The 22,937-nt window shown below is 40.7% G+C and overlaps 1 protein-coding gene across 3 annotated transcripts in view; it reads right to left on the bottom strand.

The window, feature by feature from the left end:
- Window positions 1-7,064: 7,064 nt before the first annotated feature.
- LOC135484041 (uncharacterized) overlaps window positions 7,065-22,937 on the bottom strand; it is a 132,150-nt gene continuing 116,277 nt past the window's right edge. For all 3 annotated transcript variants that reach the window (XM_064765105.1, XM_064765104.1, XM_064765106.1), the window contains one exon: window positions 7,065-14,542. In XM_064765105.1, the coding sequence (XP_064621175.1) occupies window positions 12,323-14,542 (2,220 nt within the window). In that variant the 3' untranslated portion in view covers window positions 7,065-12,322. The remainder of the gene's footprint in view (window positions 14,543-22,937) is intronic.

Genomic DNA, 22,937 nt, shown 5'->3' with positions numbered 1-22,937 from the left:
TTGAACCAGAACCGTTCGTAGTCGAACCAGACCAAGCTTGACCAGAGCCAGTGGAGGTAGCAGTGCAACCTGATATCCCGGCATCAGTAGTCACTAGGGCGGGGAGAGTAGTCAGGAGACCAACACGCCTAAATGACTTTGTAAAAGGACAGCCATTGGACGCACCCGAGCCGGAGCTGGTCCTTAGGCAGGCGTTGGAAAATCACGAGTCCAAGGGGCTTGATATGGAACGGGCATGATGGGAAGGCGATGGCTAAATAACGCCTGGGCCTTCGGAAATATTCCCTACCCGCGCGACCGACCCTGATGGGAAGGCGATGGCAAGAATAATGCCTGGGCCTACGAAAATGTTCCCTAGTCAGTAAATAAACCGGACGAATAGGGAGGCTACTTACCAAGCCAACGAAATACCAAGGAGTTCAACTTATGTGATATTCGGGAATCAGAGACTTGACTGAATTTCGGTTTTTGCTTATTCGAAGGAATTGTGTTGTGACGTAGTGGGGGTATTTCATTTAGGGTCGTATAGGGAATCAGTGACGTTGTCATGATTGTGAACAATGGGGAAAAGGAAAGACGTTCTACTTTATCCACTGCACCCTATATTCTTTTAGCTTGGAGGACTGTGTCTCAGCACCAATCATAGCTCCCACTAGTATTGTAGTGATCCCATGTTCTCATTGAGCGATTGTGCCTCAGAGCGAACATTGATGACGGTAATTCAGGAGGCTACCATTCGCTTCTTTCAGGAGACTGGGCACAAGTCTGGATGGTGTATTCTCCTAAGGCGGGAGGGGATGTGTATATGTTTCGCTGTTCCATGCAGGGTAGTTGTTAGTGATGTCGTACGTTAGCTACGCGCATTTTTTGTGTGCATCGGTTGATATGTTTCAGTCATGTCAGTAGCTGTTCAGACACACGAGGTCAGGTTACCCGTGATGTATTTTATTTTCAGGCCGGAGAGTTAGACCATGTTTTGAAGAGGATCCACAGCCGTGCTGTATACTGAGATGGACACACGAGGTCAGGTTGCCCGTGATGTATTTTATTTTCAGGCCGGAGAGTTAGACCATGTTTTGAAGAGGATCCAGAGCCGTGCTGTATACTGAGATGGACAGTACAGGCACGAAGGATCAATGTGCATACCAAGCAGTCGGTTGCTGGATGCAGGCTAATAAGAGCTGTTGTAACGTCATATCTGGTTTGGCCTAAAAATTGTTGTAATTAGGCCCATTTTGAATATTCAAGACTCGGACGAGTCTTCCCTAAGGGGGGAGGTATGTGGAGGGCACATATTGGGCCACTGCCCCTTTAACATTCAGCGCTGCGCAGAGCAGCTTCGCAGTGAGGCTCTTCCGGTGACGCCCTTGGAGTTTCCAAACGAAGTTCAGATTTTGAGAATAAAAGTTGGTATTTGTGATGTAACCACGAGTGATCTTTCAATAAAACGTGGACTGAAAGGAGGAGATAATCGACCTTCACAGCAATATAGGACCATTAATTGATAATCTGGCTGAATCAAACGCGGTCTCTGATGCACCCCGCAAAGCTTACAAATATGGGGGTACGTCACAACGAATAGGAAAAAGGGAGTCGGGAGGAATATGGAATTGCATCAGAACGGAGTTGCTGTGTACATAGCGCAACGTTACACACATTGCAAACATTGGAAGGCCACCAAAAACCACAAAAAATGGTCCCGATAAGATCCGGTTGGCCTTTTATTCACTGCTGGCCTATGGTTGTTTAATCCATGTCGAACACCTCAACTTAAGAATTTGTCTCAAACTTCATTCATGGGTGAAAAAGTTTCCCCAAGAGCAGATTTAGACTTTCAATCAGCACGGTCCCCAAGAAATGGATTTGACGAAGATAATCAACATGACCCACAAGCTCGCCCTCAGGTGGAAGCTCATGGACATGCACAGGCCTTGGTATGGACTTATTGTGAGTGTTGTACTGGACACAAGGAACCTTGTTCACAGGCGCATGCATGGCAGAATATAATCCTAATATGTAAAGTCAAGGACTTAGTGAGCCCCCCTTTAGGTCGGGGGAGCTCCCCCGAACCCCCCTACGAGCATATGTTAAGTGCAAGCTCTAACAACTACAGCTGTTACAATGGGGGGACACCCCCAAACCCCCCTCCGTCGACATAGGTTTTTACCAGTGCGTTGGGGGGAAGCTCCCCCCAACCCCCCCCCCCCCCCGGTGGACAGTCAACTAGCCCTTCTGTGTCATACTGCTGGAGGGGGGGGGTGCGATGGGACCATCCATATAGTTCCTTCCGACACATTTTTGTTTTGGTAATGTAATACATTGTGATTGTCCTTATTCACGGGAATCGGGCGTTTCCAGTGATATACGACACAAATAGGTTGTCCTCATGCATTCACTTTGGAAACGCATTTTAAAATAGATGTTACGTCCTGTTAATGGGGCACGTCATCATCGCGTACATTTGGGAAAAACTCCCTAACGAGACCGGAGCAGACGGCTGAAAGTAGTTTAATTATTGGCCGCTAGGGTGCAGAATGTCGCTCACCCGAATTTTTCACGCAACTTTTGCTAAATAGAGCTAGTTCTAGTTTGTGATTCATTTTGATACTTCAGATTTGGGCAGAAGACCAATATAACTTAGTCGTCAGTGTGGTTTTAAGCTGGAAAAACGTATTTGTTTTTCTTAAAGTACCTTTTTTGGACGGGTGTGTGCGATTGTTTTGTTTTTATGTCACGTGACCTCGATCATGTCGACACAAAATTGAAATAAACCACCCTTTTCTGTCATTATTTAGGACGGATATTTCTCTAATAAAAATATTAATATAATTGGCCAATTTCTTAGGCATATGATGTAGCGAATACCCATGAAGATTTAAATTAATTTAAATTAATTTCAATCAATGGGATAGCAACCACCACCGGAAGATCGCGGAGAAATCGGTAAACTCAACGGAGTTAATTCAGAAAAATACCAAAAAAATTGTTTGTAGGATATACAATATTTACTCTCTTTATTTCTCATCAAATCAGTATATACTCCCACACACACGTGTATCTTAAGAGCCCCTCCTAAAGGGGGGCTTAATATGTAAAGTCAAGGACTTAGTGAGCCCCCCTTTAGGTCGGGGGAGCTCCCCCGAACCCCCCTACGAGCATATGTTAAGTGCAAGCTCGAACAACTACAGCTGTTACAATGGGGGGACACCCCCCCAAACCCCCCTCCGTCGACATAGGTTTTTACCAGTGCGTTGGGGGGAAGCTCCCCCCAAACCCCCCCCCCCCCCCGGTGGACAGTCAACTAGCCCTTCTGTGTCATACTGCTGGAGGGGGGGGGGGGTGCGATGGGACCATCCATATAGTAATTATAGTTCCTTCCGACACATTTTTGTTTTGGTAATGTAATACATTGTGATTGTCCTTATTCACGGTAAATGGGTTGTCTTCATGCATTCACTTTCGAAACGCATTTTAAAATAGATGTTACGTCCTGTTAATGGGGCACGTCATCATCGCGTACATTTGGGAAAAACTCCCTAACGAGACCGGAGCAGACGGCTGAAAGTAGTTTAATTATTGGCCGCTAGGGTACAGAATGTACGTCGCTCACCCAAGGAGGATACCGCGGTGACGTCACATCACGTGATCCCGACCCATATTAGTGATCGCTATGGCCAATCAGATTCAGTCTACTGACAGCACCAGCACTGAACATATCTCCACGGCCCACTGTCTGGTGCGCTCCTGTACACAAAAACACCAATAGACATGAAATATTGCAATACCTAGTATGGATTCTTCCTGTGTAGAATAAAATTTACAGAGCAGATTAACTTCCACGAATAAAAAAGACGTTTGGCGTGGCCAAAGTGCGGAAATAATGGGAAATAATGTCTCCGCTAAAATACACTACGAAATACACTAGGCAATGCACTACGCGATACACGGTAGAGATGCAGTTGAGTTTGTTATTGTTTTGACTTAGAAGCCCGCCCATATCATAATATATTCATGTATTCATGAAGTATGAACTCATTTCTGTCCCATACAACTCTAAGAACAGTCAATTTCTCCTTAAATCATCACCGAAACCGCGATATCCGCAGGAAGATTTCGTTCTAGTGTCCGAAAATGCATGAACTTACAGGGGCGCTAACTCGACAAATAGAGGGGATCTATGGGGATCTATGCGAGTTTTAGGTATTACAGGTCTCGAACTTGTAAAATCTGTAATTATGCCTCCAAATCCCATTATGATAATGAAGAGATTGCCCCATATCTGGGAGACTGTTTTGAAACCATCGCTAATTTTGGAAGATCGGTGCCGGCTATTTGGTTTAAAAAACCCTATTTTTCCCCATCAAAACAGCACTTTTCATTATTCAAATGATAGCTTATTGTCTGAAGACTTATTTCATAGCAGAAAAGTACTAATAACTCTGATTTGATGCGAAAAATCTAACTTTTTTGATGACTTGATTTTCCCTTGGCCGTGGATCGAGTTTGTTTACAATATGCAGCGCCATCTTGGAAAAGCCGTGACGTCACCGCGGTATCCTCCTTGTCGCTCACCCGAATTTTTCACGCAACTATAGCCAAATAGAGCTAGTTCTAGTTTGTGATTCATTTTGATACTTCAGATTTGGGCAGAAGACCAATATAACTTAGTCGTCAGTGTGGTTTTAAGCTGGAAAAACGTATTTGTTTTTCTTAAAGTGCCTTTTTTGGACGGGTGTGTGCGATTGTTTTGTTTTTATGTCACGTGACCTCGATCATGTCGACACAAAATTGAAATAAACCACCCTTTTCTGTCATTATTTAGGACGGATATTTCTCTAATAAAAATATTAATATAATTGGCCAATTTCTTAGGCATATGATGTAGCGAATACCCATGAAGATTTAAATTAATTTAAATTAATTTCAATCAATGGGATAGCAACCACCACCGGAAGATCGCGGAGAAATCGGTAAACTCAACGGAGTTAATTCAGAAAAATACCAAAAAAAATTGTTTGTTGGATATACAATATTTACTCTCTTTATTTCACTTCATTTACATTATATACTCCCGCACACACGTGTATCTTAAGAGCCCCTCCTAAAGGGGGTCTTAATATGTAAAGTCAAGGACTTAGTGAGCCCCCCTTTTGGTCGGGGGAGCTCCCCCGAACCCCCCTACGAGCATATGTTAAGTGCAAGCTCTAACAACTACAGCTGTTACAATGGGGGGACACCCCCAAACCCCCCTCCGTCGACATAGGTTTTTACCTGTGCGTTGGGGGGAAGCCCCCCCCAAACCCCCCCCCCCCCCCGGGTGGACAGTCAACTAGCCCTTCTGTGTCATACTGCTGGAGGGGGGGTGCGATGGGACCATCCATATAGTTCCTTCCGACACATTTTTGTTTTGGTAATGTAATACATTGTGATTGTCCTTATTCACGGGAATCGGGCGTTTCCAGTGATATACGACACAAATAGGTTGTCCTCATGCATTCACTTTGGGAAACGCATTTTAAAATAGATGTTACGTCCTGTTAATGGGGCACGTCATCATCGCGTACATTTGGGAAAAACTCCCTAACGTGACCGGAGCAGACGGCTGAAAGTAGTTTAATTATTGGCCGCTAGGGTGCAGAATGTCGCTCACCCGAATTTTTCACGCAACTTTTGCTAAATAGAGCTAGTTCTAGTTTGTGATTCATTTTGATACTTCAGATTTGGGCAGAAGACCAATATAACTTAGTCGTCAGTGTGGTTTTAAGCTGGAAAAACGTATTTGTTTTTCTTAAAGTGCCTTTTTTGGACGGGTGTGTGCGATTGTTTTGTTTTTATGTCACGTGACCTCGATCATGTCGACACAAAATTGAAATAAACCACCCTTTTCTGTCATTATTTAGGACGGATATTTCTCTAATAATAAAAATATTAATATAATTGGCCAATTTCTTAGGCATATGATGTAGCGAATTCCCATGAAGATTTAAATTAATTTAAATTAATTTCAATCAATGGGATAGCAACCACCACCGGAAGATCGCGGAGAAATCGGTAAACTCAACGGAGTTAGGCCTAATTCAGAAAAATACCAAAAAAAATTGTTTGTAGGATATACAATATTTACTCTCTTTATTTCTCATCAAATCAGTATATACTCCCACACACACGTGTATCTTAAGAGCCCCTCCTAAAGGGGGGCTTACTAAGTGCTGTACACTAGAGATCTAGAGTTCAACTGACGGCGAGCTAAATATCAATTTACTGATAAAGTTATTCTTCTGATATAATGATATTTGCATGAGCTGGAGCTATGCTCAGTCAAAAAATAAATTTCAATTCTTGGTTTTTGTTTTCCTGATCGTCACTTATGTATATTTCTCTTCATCAATTTCCTAATCAGATAATGGTAGAAAACACAAAAAATATAATAATATTTCAAATCCAAACCTATGCATACTTTCAACAATTCCCTTGACCAATAAATCCCGGCAATTTTCTTTCGACTGAGATTGTACATTTATACCATGCCGCGCAACACGCGAAAATGACCAATGCCAATGGTCAAACCAAAAATATGTGAACTCAGTCGACTTTTGAAAGTTTTTAAACAACTGAATGTGATACTTGTGTTGTAAACTAAAAGTTTGGGTGGAAATTCAATATGTTCTTACCGTGATTATTTTCGGTTTTGTGAAGACATGTTTGGATAACATGGTGGCTGGACTGAAGACAGACGAAGCCAGGCGCATGCGTCCCACGTCAAAGCCAACTGCCAATCTTGACACTATTGGAGCTGATTTCGCTCCTTAAATACCTCTGCAACAATAGAGTGGCGTCACGTGACGTCATCACCTATCATGTTGGAGGGGCAGACAAAAGACAGCATGTCCAAATGACCATGACAGCATTTGTTTCAGTTAAGTCAGGCACGACAAATCATTGTTCTGCCTTCCAACATGGCTGACCGTGAAAACACTCGTGTAGGCCTTAACCTTCAGGGTCAAGTATAACAAACCATAACAACAAATTCATTAATTTTGTATAGAATACATATTTATTCATCATATTCATTCAGTTTCCTTTGGAAGCACATATATTTGATATATGAATTTTGTACAACTTACTGAGTATATTTCGCATTCAGAAATCTTCAATAAAATTCAACAAAGTCAACAACAGCATCAACAGAAAACAACAAAATCACAATCAGCTTAAACATGTCAAAGTGCAAGGAATAATTCTTTTAAACAGAAGGGTGTCTCATAAAAGACCAGTTATAATGTTTAGCTTTCCCAATTGGTCGAAGTGAAGTTGAACTTGTATGTCGGGCAGCAGTTCAACCATAATGACATGATGAAGTAAGCCCCAAGATATACATGTATTTCAGTGTATAAAAGGAAATATTTTCACATCAAGATAATATCAATATAACGCAGGAAATTACAACCAGTCAAGTTTTGAGAAATCCTTTATCAATATGCCACTTCAAATGACATGAATGTCATAAAAACAGAAAAATTCAAAACAGCTCTATGAGGTTCTTTATTGTTTCTGTAGCCCTTTCAGCTGATTGTAGGCCCTACATGAAGAGTTAAGCTATATCGCAAAAAGACATATATTCGTTTTTGCCATTTTGAGAAAAATCCCAAGGCTACAAAGTTTGGAATTTAACTGAAAATGCATTGACAAATTTTTGGACATTTTTTGTCATCAAAGTTTTACTCTTCAACCAAATGCTCTGAAATTTGAAGGACACATCAGTCATCATATGGGCAATGCTGTGGAATGGTTAGCTCCATAATGTTGAACATGGAGCATGATTTCACTCTTTAATGTGCCACAAATGCTTTTTGTGCTAAGTGGTCTCATCAGAGAAGACTGAAACGCAGTTTTACTGTGGTGGCCAGGCATTCCCAATTGGACCTTCATCATAGATGATTTTTGCCCCACCCCCTCCATGGTTGACCACAACCCATATCAAACTCTCAGGTCACCATTTCTCATCTGCAATCCCTAACAGCCATCAAAGAGCTGAAGACTTTTTTAAGTAAACAAACTTCATGGGAAAGCTCAGGCAACATGTATAACTTAATGATGACATTAACCAACTTATAACACCATGTTCGTCATTCATGGATTTGCTTCCATGTGGCACCCTGGAAATGCTGTGTACACCATCTCCGAAGGTGGCAACAGCAGGACACAGAACTATCATGCCTGATGCATCAAACTAACTGACTGCCACCTGTGGAGAGAAGTTTATACTGACACTTCCAGAGGGCTACATGGAAACAATATACACAAATAAAACAGGCCTTTGAATATCCAACATTGTCCAAGCAACACTCTGAAGGTGAGAGAACTTTATTCTTCAATATCCATTTCCAAAGCAAATCCCCCTTCCTTCAAAATAGCCTTCCCTTGAAAATAAGCAAATTCAGCTGAACCCATATTATTGCAGATGTCACCACTAGCATCATTTCCAGCTTTCCAAAATGATGTACGCTCGACGTTTGCGTTAGGTTGGCACAGGATGGAAGTGGATTTTTCAAAATCATGTCTGGTTACTGTTAAGCAGCAATGTTTACATCTATTTGCTTATGAAAGAGAAAAAATACAACGTACGTGATCAGCATAGGCGTAGGGCAACAGCACTTCACCCATATCTGAGAGCTTCTTTACGTACTATTGGCCGGCAGATGTCCTGTTTCTCTATTCCTTAAAGAGGTGCGCCGTTCGTACAATGCCATAGTGCAGTTATTATGAATACAAATTTCTTAAAAATTGGTATTTATAGTATTTGTATATCTGCCTACACAAGGCAATGCTGAAAATTATATTCAGTGTGTATTTACGCAATTGAAAGTATTCAAATTCAATTACAAATTCAAAATTTTTAACGAACAGCGTAGGCCTTTAAAGGAAACCTATCATGAAACGCTTATAAAAATGGGGAGTTTTAAACGGCCTGGTTAAAACTTAAGGTGGGAATAAGCTTTTATTGATAAACCTTAACAGTAGCAAGTTCCCCTCATGTGAGCTGGGCATCTATGTAACATCACATAACGTTGCATTTCAATACTCAACGAACTGCATAAGAGGAAATTACCAATTTAGTTATTTTTCTACGTACTGCTAGTCTAAATAAAGACTTGTGTCACAACTGGATCTCTTTAATTGGCATTGAAAATTTTCAACTATATAATCAGTTACAGCTACAGAAAACATGTGAATCAAACAAAAATCCTGTTTGGAAATTATCTAATGTAGGCAAAAGTAGAATACCTCAGCCAAACATTCTATGTGTTACGGGGCCAAGTATGGCATCAATCAGATATTTAAAGGCTGATGTTGTATGTGGGTGTAGATTTTTACATCTGTACTTAAAGTGAATAGATATAAACACTGCATCTGTACAGTAAACCAGGTAAGGCAATGTGACCAACAGGGTATATCAATATCATTTACAATTCAATGAATAATCTCAAATCTCAAATTTAACTTCAAATTCAAAATTTGAAGGAATTGTGTTATCCTTTTAAAATCATACATATAAATGTATATTGTCCAAGCCATCAACATGAACTCTGAAATCTGACGCCTCTGACAAATTGCCCTTTTCTAAGACATCCCTGGTTTCAAAAAAACACTTGTTACTGGCCTAAAATCTAACTTCAACTCATCTCCAAGATTCATGATGATAACACACATCCCTGGTTTCAAAACACGACACAAAAATCTTTGGCATATCAACGTATAAATTCGATCAATCTCATTTTAAAATCAATTTCAAAATGAAGGCATTATCTCCCCGGATGATATGGAACCTTCACATCATGAAGGAGATGCCAATCTCATGTGTACTGAACGAGTCTCGGCGTCCGGGACCGTAATCAACAGACAATCAATTTCTAAAGAATTTTCAGTCCCCGCCAGACAGAGGATAAATTGAATCTTTGGTTCATCTCTAAGTAGTTTAAGTTAACGCTTTCCTTCATTGAGCACTCTCTAAACCTGGGGAAAGCTGAATTACATCATTGCAGGAACGCAGTAGGCCTTTCCTTGAGGACCCAATACATCAAAATACCAATAAGGCTTCAGTAGGCAAATTGTTCGGGTTATTTACTGGGCGCATCCAGGAGTGCCCTCGGATGCATTTAATTGTCCATTAACGGTCCACTTACCAAAAATCTTGGTCAAGTTTATAGAGGAATGGCTGTCGATTTAACGACTTGACATTTTGATTTTCCAGTGATAAGTTTTCTTTGACCTGTGAAATTGACAATACTCTTAGCAGGTAATCATATTTCGTTCTGATAACCTGAATCCCCTTCATCGTCCATAAAAATTTTAAGACTGGTTTTTCAACATGATGGATGAGTCTGTTTTTACATTCTTGCCTAATACACAAATTTTTTTATTTTGGCATGACTTCCAAGTTTTTAATATGAAGACCTTAAAACTGTATAGTTCAGACAGTTTCATCTATGAGTAATATCAGTAGTGTCACCTGCCCTTAGGAAAAATTTGCCTCATTTTCACCATGGTAATATCCACAATTCACCATGGCAAACTGACAGCACTTCACCATGATGAATTGGGACAGTGAAATATTTCACCATGGTGAGCATGGTATACTCTGATTTCAGCATGGTGAACGCTGAATTTACCATGCTGAATCTGAGATTTTTTTCGTAAGGGTGGACCCTATCACATGTTGAACCTTTCCTTTCATTGATTTGAATTCGTATATTACTCTTTTTTCCACTTACGATAATATCTTTCTGACTGAGATCGAAAAGGATGTCGGCGCTGCTGCTGCTGATGATGATGATGACTTACAATGAGACTGGCACCCGATGCTCCCATCAAATCAAGGCAATCTCGTCTTGCAGCAGAACTAGCGGATTAACTGGAGCCTGGCATGTCATAATTACATCAATCACAAGTCTGATACCACAATTAATCAAATTCAATTAACACATCCAACAACTATCAATCAAAGCGGCATGCAACTTTCGTCTTTCAATGAATGATACTAGAGAGGCAAAGTGGTTTGAGTCAATAATTCTCACTGCCTCAGTATTCAATTATCCTTTCTATATTAACACTTTCAGCGCCCAAGTTTCACCCCCAAATACCCCTTTTCAGACCTCAAGGAAAAAATATATCACAGATAGATCAATAAGGTTTTTGCAATCGCTTCCTCAAGACCAGAGCTTGCTGAATCAACAGGGAAAAGACTACTGTGCCAGCTCGCTGTATTTTATTTTTCTGGTTCAAAGTGAGAAGAAGTGACCAAAAAGACCCCCTTTTCAGCACTCCCGGACCCCCTAATAAATCCCTAAGTTAGAATCCCTTTACAACTGGTTTTTATGCGCTGAATGAGTCAGTTCCTTCAACGCCCTGGCTGCCGCTGGAGGTTTTTTGGGGGCTGAAAAGGTGACGTAGATCTACGTTGGATGGCGCTAAAAGTGTTAAAGGGAAACTGTCAGCAGGAGCCAGTTGGAAGGAAATAAGGTTCACAAAGTGACCAATAGGTGTCTGCCATCTCAAAGTAGAACCTAAATGAGCACTATTCTCACTTGTGCGAACTTGTCTGTAACCAGATCAAGGCTTAGTTTTCCTGCCTTGCTTACTGTGCATTTAATGGTCAGGTTGGTTTAGATCACTAATCGGAACCCCAGCTCCTGCCTATATATGTAGCTCAACCCAGCAACCCCCCCTCACAGAAAGAGAGTCATATTAGTCGGGTTGACAGAATATCAAAATAAACTAAACATGCTAAAATGATATAGGTACTATTAAAGAAGCTGCAAAATTTTCGCGTCTCATAATTTCTGAAAAAGTGCAATTTTCACAATTTTTATTTTGGCATATTACAAAATTTCTTTTGCTTCTTCTCACCAAAATATTTTTCCCATATTTTTTCCACGAATCTAAATTCTTTGGTAAATAAACAAACATGATAATTTGGCAGTTTTTTTAACGAGTGGGTGACATCATGTGGCGATTCCCATTCATTAAGCTTTTGGCAGCTTTGATATGTTTGGCACATGCCAGCTTTTGCTGAATTTCACCTCGGTGACGATCTGCTGAGTGTTAAGGGAATGGGATATGCAATTTGTCTTTCAGTGGTTCAAACCGAACAACCTGAAACAAGCTGAACATGAATCAGCATAATGCAAATCATGAAACCATATTTTAGTTTACAATTAATTTGTTTATCACTGTTGTGTCTTTAGAAAATGTTGCTACTTATTCTTGCCAGTTCATGTAATAATAACTCTTGGATTAAAAATTGTTTTATCTTTGGTGGGTTTCATAAAGATGTCTCCATGCAATATAATTGACTACTGAATTTAAGAGACGGTCTCCTAACAGGGGAACCCCTGCTTGATGCCAGACCAGGTGAACTCCTGCTCGACTGGGAACCTCTTGCTGATCTTGATGGCGAGCCGAATGCAGGGGACCCCCTAGCAGGAGATCCCATACTGACAGACCTGGAGGGAGAACTCATGGATGGAGAGCGTCTTGCTGGGGAGCCCATGGATGGTGACCGACGTACAGGAGAACCCACAGAGGGGGACCGGTGTACAGGAGACCCCATGGATGGGGACCTACGAGCAGGAGATCCCATTGTTGAGCTCCTGGCTGGGGAGCCAGGTGGACGTTCCATTGATAAAGCGGCTTCATAAGGAGGTGGGGGTTCCCCGGCAGAGATTGGGGGAGGGACATATGCACTACTGGTACTGGCGGGGCTATCACAGGTCCTCTCCATCTCCATGCCATCAGGCGCTTGAATACTGGTCGGTGTTTCCACATTTCCTGATTGAATACTGTCCGGTGTCTGACCACTACATGAACAAGAGGTGTGAACATCCAAGGATGCAACACTTTTAGGTACTTGAACACTTTCTATGGATGCAATACTATCTGGTGTTTGTATGTTGTCCTCAGATTGTAAACTATCGGGGGTGGGTAATTCTCCAACAGGAAGGATAGCTGCTTCCCCTGGAGGGTGGGTAATGTCTGTACTTCCACTGGGTACAATAGTCCTGTCTAACGTTGTGCTTGATGATGAAGCAACTGCCATAGACTCGCTTGTTATGATCCTAATACTTCCATGAGAGGACCCAGAGGGTATGATGTGGCACTGCAAAATCTGATCTTCAGGCGTTTCGGGACTTGTTGCAGAAGACTGTTGATTCGGACCATATCGATGAGAACTATCACTGCTCTCGCGGTCACGACTACGATTTCTCCGACGGCCCTTTCTACGATGTTTTTTCTTCCTTTTCTGAATAGTATCACCTTGGATATCGATTTGATCTCCTCTGGAGCTATAAGTCACTGCTCCGTTTTGTATGAACAGAGCCACACGTCCACCCTGAATTAAACCATTTTGAACGTGACCATTACTGATGTAGCCATTTTGTCCCGAGACACCGTTGGTCATTTGACTGTTGGCTATTAGGTGACCATTAGCTGTCCCCACTAAATTACCATTAGAGTCCTCTATTCGATCAGGGTGGGCACAATCCATGAGCAAAGCTTCAGAATAACTTGGAACAATTGAGTAGTTATTTCTTACATTCAATTCAAAGTCTGTGCTACACATTGTACTAACTCGGGACATTTGACCAGGAATGTAGGCAGGATCCAAGTAGTTGGTACCGAAGAGTTTATGAACATGATAATGGAGATATGCAGTTTTATATTCAATCAGAACCCGTAACGGCCAAGACAGCAGAAGAATAGAAGCAACCCAGAATATTGCATGAGAAACATACCAAGGAAGATTATCAGGGTCAGCGAAGGCAATTAAATATTCCTTGAAGTTCACATTCAGTAAATCCATTCCTTCACGCGTTTCCATATAGTCATCCCGTCGTTCGTGTTCCTGAAAGAATTGCGACCGCTGGTCTTCAAACTCGCTCTCAGCCTCAACAGTAGCAAACGAAAATCCTTTCGTGAATTTGATTTTCGTTGCAGGATATTCCTCTAAACCGCGGAGTATTTTTGAGATATCTTTATAACCACACCGGCTGAAATTGAGTGCACATCCAGCCGTGTGCGAGTTAACGCGTTCATAATATACCTGAGTAGTCGTAAATGCGTCACCGTTACGGTATCTGGTGACCTGTCTAGTCCGTCGCACATAATGATAACATATTGCCTTCCACCATATGATCGGGATAGCTTCCCTCATGTACTGCACCAACTCATGCACAGAAGTCACATCTATTTTGTACTGGAGTTCAATGCGGGTGTGGCAATGCCAACACTCGACCAAATACACCAAGTACAGCATCACCACAAACGCAACTGGAATGTAGACGTATCCTTCATCACACGGCCCGGACTGGCTTGTTTGAATTACGGATTCGTCGTAGAAGTCTTTAATGACTTTAGTGATGCGTGATAATCTGCACCATGAGATAGCTGCTAGGCATCCGTAGATGAGGCAGGTCAGGATGAGGCACTTCCAGTGGGTGTCACGGCGCAGTGAGCCACAGAACGACTGCTTGACTGGTCTTTGCTGCAAAGAGAAGATAAAGCACAATCAGAGCATTTCCAAAGATGGGTCAAAAATTTTTTTGTGGGTTAATGAGTAAGTCTTTGCTGAAATAACTGGACTAAAATTAATATAGAGGTATTCAGTATACTGATTTTAATTCAAAGGAGATATCTTTGCTGGAAGAAAGAGATGAGAGCTCCATTACTGCATGAAATTAGAGCCGAGATTACTTTACCTTGTAGACACTGAATGAAGGCTCAACATCTACAAATAAAATAATTTTACAATTCCGTCACAACCACAACTCAGTAAAAGAGATTAAATATTTTTCCAAAGATATTAATCTGTTGAACATGCTGAACACATCCACTCCTGGAAGAGTTTCAATAATGATGATGCTGGATTAGATTTTTATAGTGATTGAGGAGCTACAGTCCAAATCACAATTGTCTTCCCTAAATCCGCATCAGTGGTGCGTCATTGACATGCTACCCAGCGCGTAGGATGTGTGTATGTCACGCGTAGGTCGAGCATAATATACGCGGAAAGTAGAGAGAGAAGGGCGACACTGGTGAGTCTAACGATCGAGATGATAATCAATAACTCCATTTTGCTGAATGTGCACCCCTCATTTATCAGATACAGTGTCATATAAGAGACACTCTTGGCCAAGCCAGAGTGCTAATTTTTAAACCTTTTTTATTTACACGGCTTTGAAGTTTCCATTACTGTAAGCAGTGAAATTATTGTGTTGCCAAAATTTAGCTCATTTTCACTTGGCGAAAAACTCACATGGGCTGCCAAAATTTCATGGTTAATGCATAAGAGTTAAAATGTTTGCAATTTTTAAGTCGTGTATGATGGTGCATTTGCAAAATCGCTAAAACAAAACGCTTACAATAATTTCACGGTTCACTTACATCTTCATTTTGTCTTTTCGCACAAGTCCCAGCCATCGAGGGGTTAAAGTAGGAAGGTGATTGATTGCATACATGTCGCCAAGAAAAGAGCAAGACATTCCCGTATCTCAGATTAAATTCCTGCTTTTTTCAACCAATCAATCAGTCCAGCGTCTGTCCATATATCAGATTACAACCTTTGACATACGAGCGATGGGGCAATCTGATTCCACGATCTTAGCGAGTATTTTTTATGATCTAAGAGAGGGTTTTTTATGCCAACGCAGTGCTCATGTAACATTTCGTTACCAGAGATAAAGGATGTACCGGGAAGCTGCATGGGATATCAGATTACAACCTTTGACATATGGCAATGGGGCAAGTATTTTTGGGATCTTAGAGAATGTTTTTTATGCCAACAGTGCTCATGTTACATTCCGTTACCAGAGATAAAGGATGTACCGGGAAGCTGCATTGGATAAATCAATGATTTATCATGTATCAGTACAGCAAAAACTATTGTGCTGATCTACAGGAAAGAATACTTATCCCAAGTTCGAGTCTCAGACATCTGATATACCGGCACAGGGCTAACCTTTTTTACACATTGAGTTCTCAATTTTTGCCAAATCCCTTGAGACATCACAGTAAGTATATCAGAGCTGCACTGCTCTTCATTACTGTAACCACACTGAGAATTTAAAACGACAGAGAAACTTAGCAGAATTTGAACTTGTACTAGTAAATGGAGAGCACAAGCTGAGTGGTAGCCGTGGGTAAGCCGATCAATCTGCCCACATCCAAACACCTGTTTTGTTCTGTGATCAAGATCAATAATAAAACTTTCAATCAAATGGATATGACCAAATTTGAAACAAGGCAACTAGGAACTAGTACAGAGGTGTGCAAAAGTGGAATCTGGAGCCGCATGCGGAATCCAAAATTATTTTGGCGGAATCTATGAAAGGACTATAATTTTCAAAATAGCATCGGTGTCCGGAAATTTCAATGATTGATTCCGCTTTTGGAATCCCGTATTCGCTATCCCTCTGTTTTGCAGCCTAGTCTGGTTCCACTGACTGACCCACGACAGATGGTGAGATGGCGCAGTGCCAGAAAAAAACCCTTAACTTTTTCCCTTTTTGAATACCCAAATTGGATATCCCCCTATTTTATAAGTATGTCCGATGATATTCTGCAGTATATTTATCATGATTATTTGCCTGAATTGAAGAACGGAATTCAGATATTCTAGCTTGGTAAATGTGGCATCTGATGAAAAGATCTTTGCACGGGTATGTATAAATATATCATGGGAATTTGGCAAAATTTGAACTTGTACTGGTAAATGGCGGTCGGGTAGGCCCATCATCCAAATAAACACCTGTTTTGTAGTGTGATCAGGAGACTGAACCATGTAAACGAGTCTACGTGACCAAACGAACAATCCTTGGTCCAGGGGCCATGAAAAACCATGACAACATCCACCTAAGTGGTGATGATGATGGATGCGACCATCTGGGAGTCCGGCGATGACCAGCGCGGACCTAGACAACGGCGGCGTAATGTCCAGTGCCCCGTGGTGCATAATAGCGATACTAACACAGTGATGGATTATCTATCGTCAAGGGATAGGCAAGGAAATAAGCATCACAAGCATGCAGTGTCCATGAAGGAACTATTGCAGAGCAGCTGGCACAATAGCCTCTTGACTGAGGCTCAAGTCGTGTTATCGCTAGAGATACAATTCACTCTCTCATGAACATCAAAGAAACATAAAATTTTCAGTATATATAGAGAAGAAAGACCGCCAATTCATTCATCCAGATTTGACCATTTCGTTTTTACTTATTCAATATATAGTGGACTCCATTTAGGATCACAGGATGAACGAGGAGGGGTACCTTGGTATCTAGCTTCGAAGGACATGCTCAGTTTCAAAGATTTTTACCAAATATTAATGGCAGCTATATGCTACATTTGCAAACATATTTTGCTTTCTCATTGCCATATGCACTACCACATATTATATTGTTTGAATGTGTGCAATATATTACAAAACCACTCATTTGAGGAAACACAGTCCCACTTATGCTACATTCATTAGTGTAACGTATCATTTATTCATTGGTTTATGTATCATTTATTATTGAGTTGGCCCCACCCACAAGCCTTTGAGGGTCTAGTCCACATTGCAACTAAGGTCCAGTATTGAACAGGGTAAACGAAAAGCCCAAAAGGCCTATTCAAGCCTCAACATTCAGTATTCAAACCTCAACTTCAATATTTGATTCAGTCATTTTCAAGTGAGAAAACATATTGCAAACCAACCAGGTAGAGATTTGAATTTTGAGTTTTGAGTTTATCAGAGCCTTCTGGGCTTTTGTACCAATCCACTTGGGTGTGCCTCGAGATTGCGCCCAAACTCGCCCAAAGTGCTTTACAACAATCATCGCTGTCATTGATCTCCACAGAGGCTTTCTGAGCTATCAATTTTAAGGAAAGAGCTCACTTGAGCTTGACCCGTGAAGTAGAAAGTTGTGGCCGAATGGGGTTTGAACCAATGACCTGACACCTTGGTAAAAGTGCATGTTCCAAATATCAATATACTGTGTAGATGCTACTTAGTCGGTTTTGGTGCCTTCATTTCATATAGGCCTATTACACGTAAAATAGATCTTTTGTGCAGGTGCCCTAAAACTGGCTAAATAGTATCTTCAATCAGAGAAGGAGCTGCAGGTTGCCCTGTCAAGAAATAAATAACACATTGTCTGGTGACAAGGAAATTCATTGTGATCATACATATATTTGCAAATGATTGTAAACGAGGTCCTAAATTGGCGATAGTCTGCTTGCAACATGGTGTAATCATATCAAGTCTAATTCAGCCCAATATGGACATAAAATAACCAGATTCCCATGCCAGCTAATCTATTTTCCCCGTTTCTCCAGTAATATAAAGACGCTTTATGAGATTCATTATACTGAACAGATCCGTTTGTCGGTCCTTGGGGCGTTTAGCAAGCAGTGACTATAGTCTGCATTTGATAAGGATTTATATCTGATCCAATGGAAACTGGACAAAATGTCGAAAGATGAGCATTCTGAAGAAGTGACATGCTGGGCATCGATAGCTGCTAGGTTTTACTTCTGTAGAAAAGACAAGATATGAGATTATTTTATCACGTTAAGTGATTTCAGCTCATATTCGGATATCCAAGGACTGATCATCATGAATAACAAGAAGTACACTTTCAAAAATTGTCAGCTGGGAATTTTCTGATGGATACCATCATCTTTGCTTTGACGCTACGTGTGATTTGCTAGAAATGTAATCTGGGAGGTCAAAATTTGCCCTCAAATTTGCTCTCGAGCATTGTCTAGAGGATGATCAAGATGGTTGACATTTTATGACTCTAAAAAAAAAGTGCTGTAGATCAAGACAAGATCATCATATGTTTTTTGCACAGTCCTGGAACTGGCAATAGTCTCAAAGAAACTTGATTTGCATATGTTGAAATGGATTAGTTCTTTGAATAAATGTTTATGGCAGAGATATCCTCTTCCCCTTTGAGCGAATACCAATATCCCCAAAGGCAGCGTGCACTTGAACAGTTTAATCAGAAGTGACTCCACGTCAGATGCACTTAGGGACAACTTCAAATCATTTTGTTGATTTCAAAAGGAACCCCATGCAAATGAGGTTGCTTTATTTTAAACTATCAAATTATTTCTTTACAATCTTTCCCTTTTGTGAATTGATATACATGTGTGGCCGCCATCAAACTCATTGCTTCACTTTGAAGTAATGAGTTTTTGCCGCTATTCATGGAGTGTTGTGATTACGTTAGCTATCATATTGAATGACAAATTAGCTGGAATGTGTTCCCGAATAAGTAAGAGCAGGAATTGATAAAGACTAAGAATGCGGATGCAATACTACAGCATCTTATCTAGCACTAAGTACCAAATTTTGACAATAGGGGGCTATTACAAGATAAATTGGCTTCTATATAATAGTTTTCACTCCTTTTTGCCAGGCGTTGATTGCTTTTTGTCACAAGTACATGCCTCATACAAACATGTCAAATTATTTGACAATTAGTAGTGGTTTATAAGCTCATAAGCTCATTGCATTTATTATGCATACAAATTTGTTAAAACTTTGTAATGGTATATCTGTCTATCTAGTACGGATTTACGCAATTCGTAAATTTCTTGAACGGCATAGGCCAAACTTTAAGGCTGCACCAAAAGAGCTCATCACCTTTACATCACCTAACTTTCTACAATAATGAATGACAGTTTTCACTAATAAACAATTACAAGACGGATAGGGCCAGAGCAACAGAAAAACACAATTAAAAGTAAAAAAATGAAGGGGGTAAGGTTTAACCGCTACAATTTTCCGATTTTTCCATTTAATTTTATTAAATTTGTGATTTTTAATGATGATAAAAAGAGAGATAAGGGAAAGATTTCACTTGTTTCTTAGATGACGACAACCATGAAATCAAATTCCACTGGTGTAACTGTATCATCGCAGACAAACATGACAACCACCAAACTAAACCATGGCACAAATGGAAAGGCGATTGCTCTGTATTTCCCAAGAGTATCTGAAAGAAAATGGAACATGTTGCTATAAGAAGAGGAGTGGCCTGTTTCATTTGTTTTGGTAAATTGCGGGGATGGTGATCCATCATTCTCCAAAGCAGATATAATATTCAAGCATATTATCTCTGCCAATATTGGCGTCCATTGCATGTGTATTGCATGTATGATACACACTATGTTCTTTGACTGCGCCAGCGTATGGTGATCTATATGAACATCTTATTGGCCAGAGACAGTATCACAATGTCACAGAGGGAATAGTTATGGTTACTTTTAGGGCATGTAATTCCATGTAAAGATCTTTCTGAGGAAAACATCACAGGTCCATTACGAAGTCATCAAGATGAACATACAGTGATGTCACAATCTCCGTCTCTCGGGCCAGGATATTGAGGTACAACTGGACTGCTTGAGCTTGGAGAGGGCATGTTCAGCTAAGCAACCTCAGAAGATCAGATCAGGAAAATTTCATTTTGGTTTCAGGGCTAAATAAGATACATGTACATATTATAAATAGTTGTTTTTAACCTGTAGTCTTTTAACCATATAATAGCCTATTAGCCTGTTGTCTCTTTTACCAAGACCTATATCTTTTTCACCGTAGACTTTTTATCTGTAGCGTTTTTACTTGCTGTCTATTTTACCAGGCTATTTTTGAGATTTCACCTTTTTTACTGTAGCATTTTTTGCTTCTCTAAATGCCTTTGTGACTTAAACATTTATCTAAAATCCCTTATTTCATTACTAAAACAGCAGCTTGGAAGTGAAGTAACAAACTCGAGTAAACTAAGCTCTGAATATTAACTCTGTTGAGACATCAAGTTGCACTCTCACCAAGACAGCCTTCAATTAAACCCCACATTTGCTCGAGCAACATCAGTATGATCTTCATTAATGCCCATTGGCATCCAGTCCCAGCACTGAGACTAGAAAATCAATGATGTGGCACCAAACAAGCATTAAGTGCATTTTAAAATTCAATGCATCCTTAAACTTGAGAACATATGACATTCACGGCACCTGCTTATTGCTGCGGAAGTCCCCTTCTGAATTGGTTAGTTTAAAATCTAAAACATTTTTAAAAAGTGCTTTTCAATGGGCAGACTGGTGCTGTCTTATGATGACTGTCTGAATGCAACATTGAATGTATTTTGTGTGCTCGAACAGATGGTTCTAACAAGTACTTCAGTGATTGTAAATATGGATGTGATGCTGAGACAATTCAAGAAACCTAGTGCAAACTGACATGTACTCATTTTAAAAGACCTGCGCTAATTCATAAACGTGTGGTGGCATAACATGAGGTCCCAATGCCTGTTACCCAGCTATGGTGCCAAAGGATGAGGCCCCAATGCCTGTTACCCAGCTGTGGTGCCATAGGATGAGGCTCTTATGCCTGTTACCCAGCTGTTGTGCCATAGGATGAAGCCCCAATGCCTGTTACCCAGCTATGGTGCCATAGGATGAGGCCCCAGGGCCAGTTACCCAGCAGAAGTGGCCTTAACAATGGATCCCAGGGATTATTACTGAGTTGTAGAGGCATAACAACAGGACTTCCTAGGATGCCGCAAAAACATTAAGACAGCCATGAGGATGTGTATCCTGATGCCACCACAGTCAGATCAAACATTGCCTTAGCCTAGATTCAAAGCATATGCTGCATTGAATAATGGCTGATTTAAGACTTAAGACTGGCAACTCACCCAAAAACACATATTTTGCATTTGAATTTCCCAGTTTGTGTTTCCCTGGGGCCAGCCCCCAGACCCCTCCTCATTTCCAAGATTCTGGACCCACCACTGTTAACGATGGCTGGGACCAGTCTACTGTTAAATATTTACATGTTCAACACTTCTTTTCAAATGGCTGCATCACGCATCAACAGAATTATCCGTGTAATTATACAGCAGTAAAAACTGCAGATTGCCGCCTTAGAGTTGATTACTGTAGCCAAATCAAACATAGCAGGTTGAAAAAGGAGGCAAGGACACAATTTCAATACGGCCACAAGAGCTCAAATATTGACTTGAGGAAATTGAGATGTTCTCACTCAGAGGGGGAATACATTACTAATATGTTGCTTGCTTAGTGGTATACTCTAGTCTAGAATGGAGGGGACTGTTCATGTCCAAGCAGGATCTTTCTGGCTAAGGCCATTTACATGACACTTTGTACGAGAATGCATCTTAACTAAAATGTCTGTGAAACCTTGCAGCACCCTTCAACGTCTTCTGGAAATAACACATTGCAAAGACTACCCATGAATCTGCAGTTCTGGTAAAATAGGAATGTTAACAATGGAAACAACAGGATTAGCTGAAAAACAAGTTTACGCAATCCTGATGGATTACTGTGTTATTTTGGTAGAAATTTCATCATCTTGGGGAATCTATTCTATTCTTCATATTAAGATGGGAATCTTGCAAAAAAATTCAGTGTGTGCACTTGGGCATTAGCTATATCTTTTAGGGAGTGCTTTGTTTTGTAATGTAAAGTGCCCATAGAATATTCACCTGAATAATTCAAGGGCTGTAGTCCAATCAAATTGAAACCATTGCCAAATGAAAGGGAACTTAAAGTTCCTCACAAAGTGTAAGGTATTTGGAGGGCATAGTTTCCCTTTAGAAGATGCAAAACTAATGTGTTTTTGTCCCAAGTGCAACTGATCGCATGTCAGCGCAGCATGGGCAATTCTAACATCACCACCATGGTGGGATTTACGGTTGGGGTTCGACTCCGACTTTGAGAAACATATGCCCTTCATTGTCCTTGGAAGGACCTTTACCATTACCAGCTATTGCGGGCCAAGCACACTCTGTTTTGAATAGAGGGAGACTCCATCATTCCTATTGTTTGAGATTGGAAAGGTGTGAATTAATCTGGCAATTCGCCTCCTGTGC

The sequence above is a fragment of the Lineus longissimus genome, chromosome 3 (assembly GCF_910592395.1).
Source record: "Lineus longissimus chromosome 3, tnLinLong1.2, whole genome shotgun sequence".
Lineage (NCBI taxonomy): Eukaryota > Metazoa > Nemertea > Pilidiophora > Heteronemertea > Lineidae > Lineus > Lineus longissimus.
Note: the sequence above shows the minus strand (reverse complement) of the source record. Positions and strands in the feature narration are given on the sequence as shown.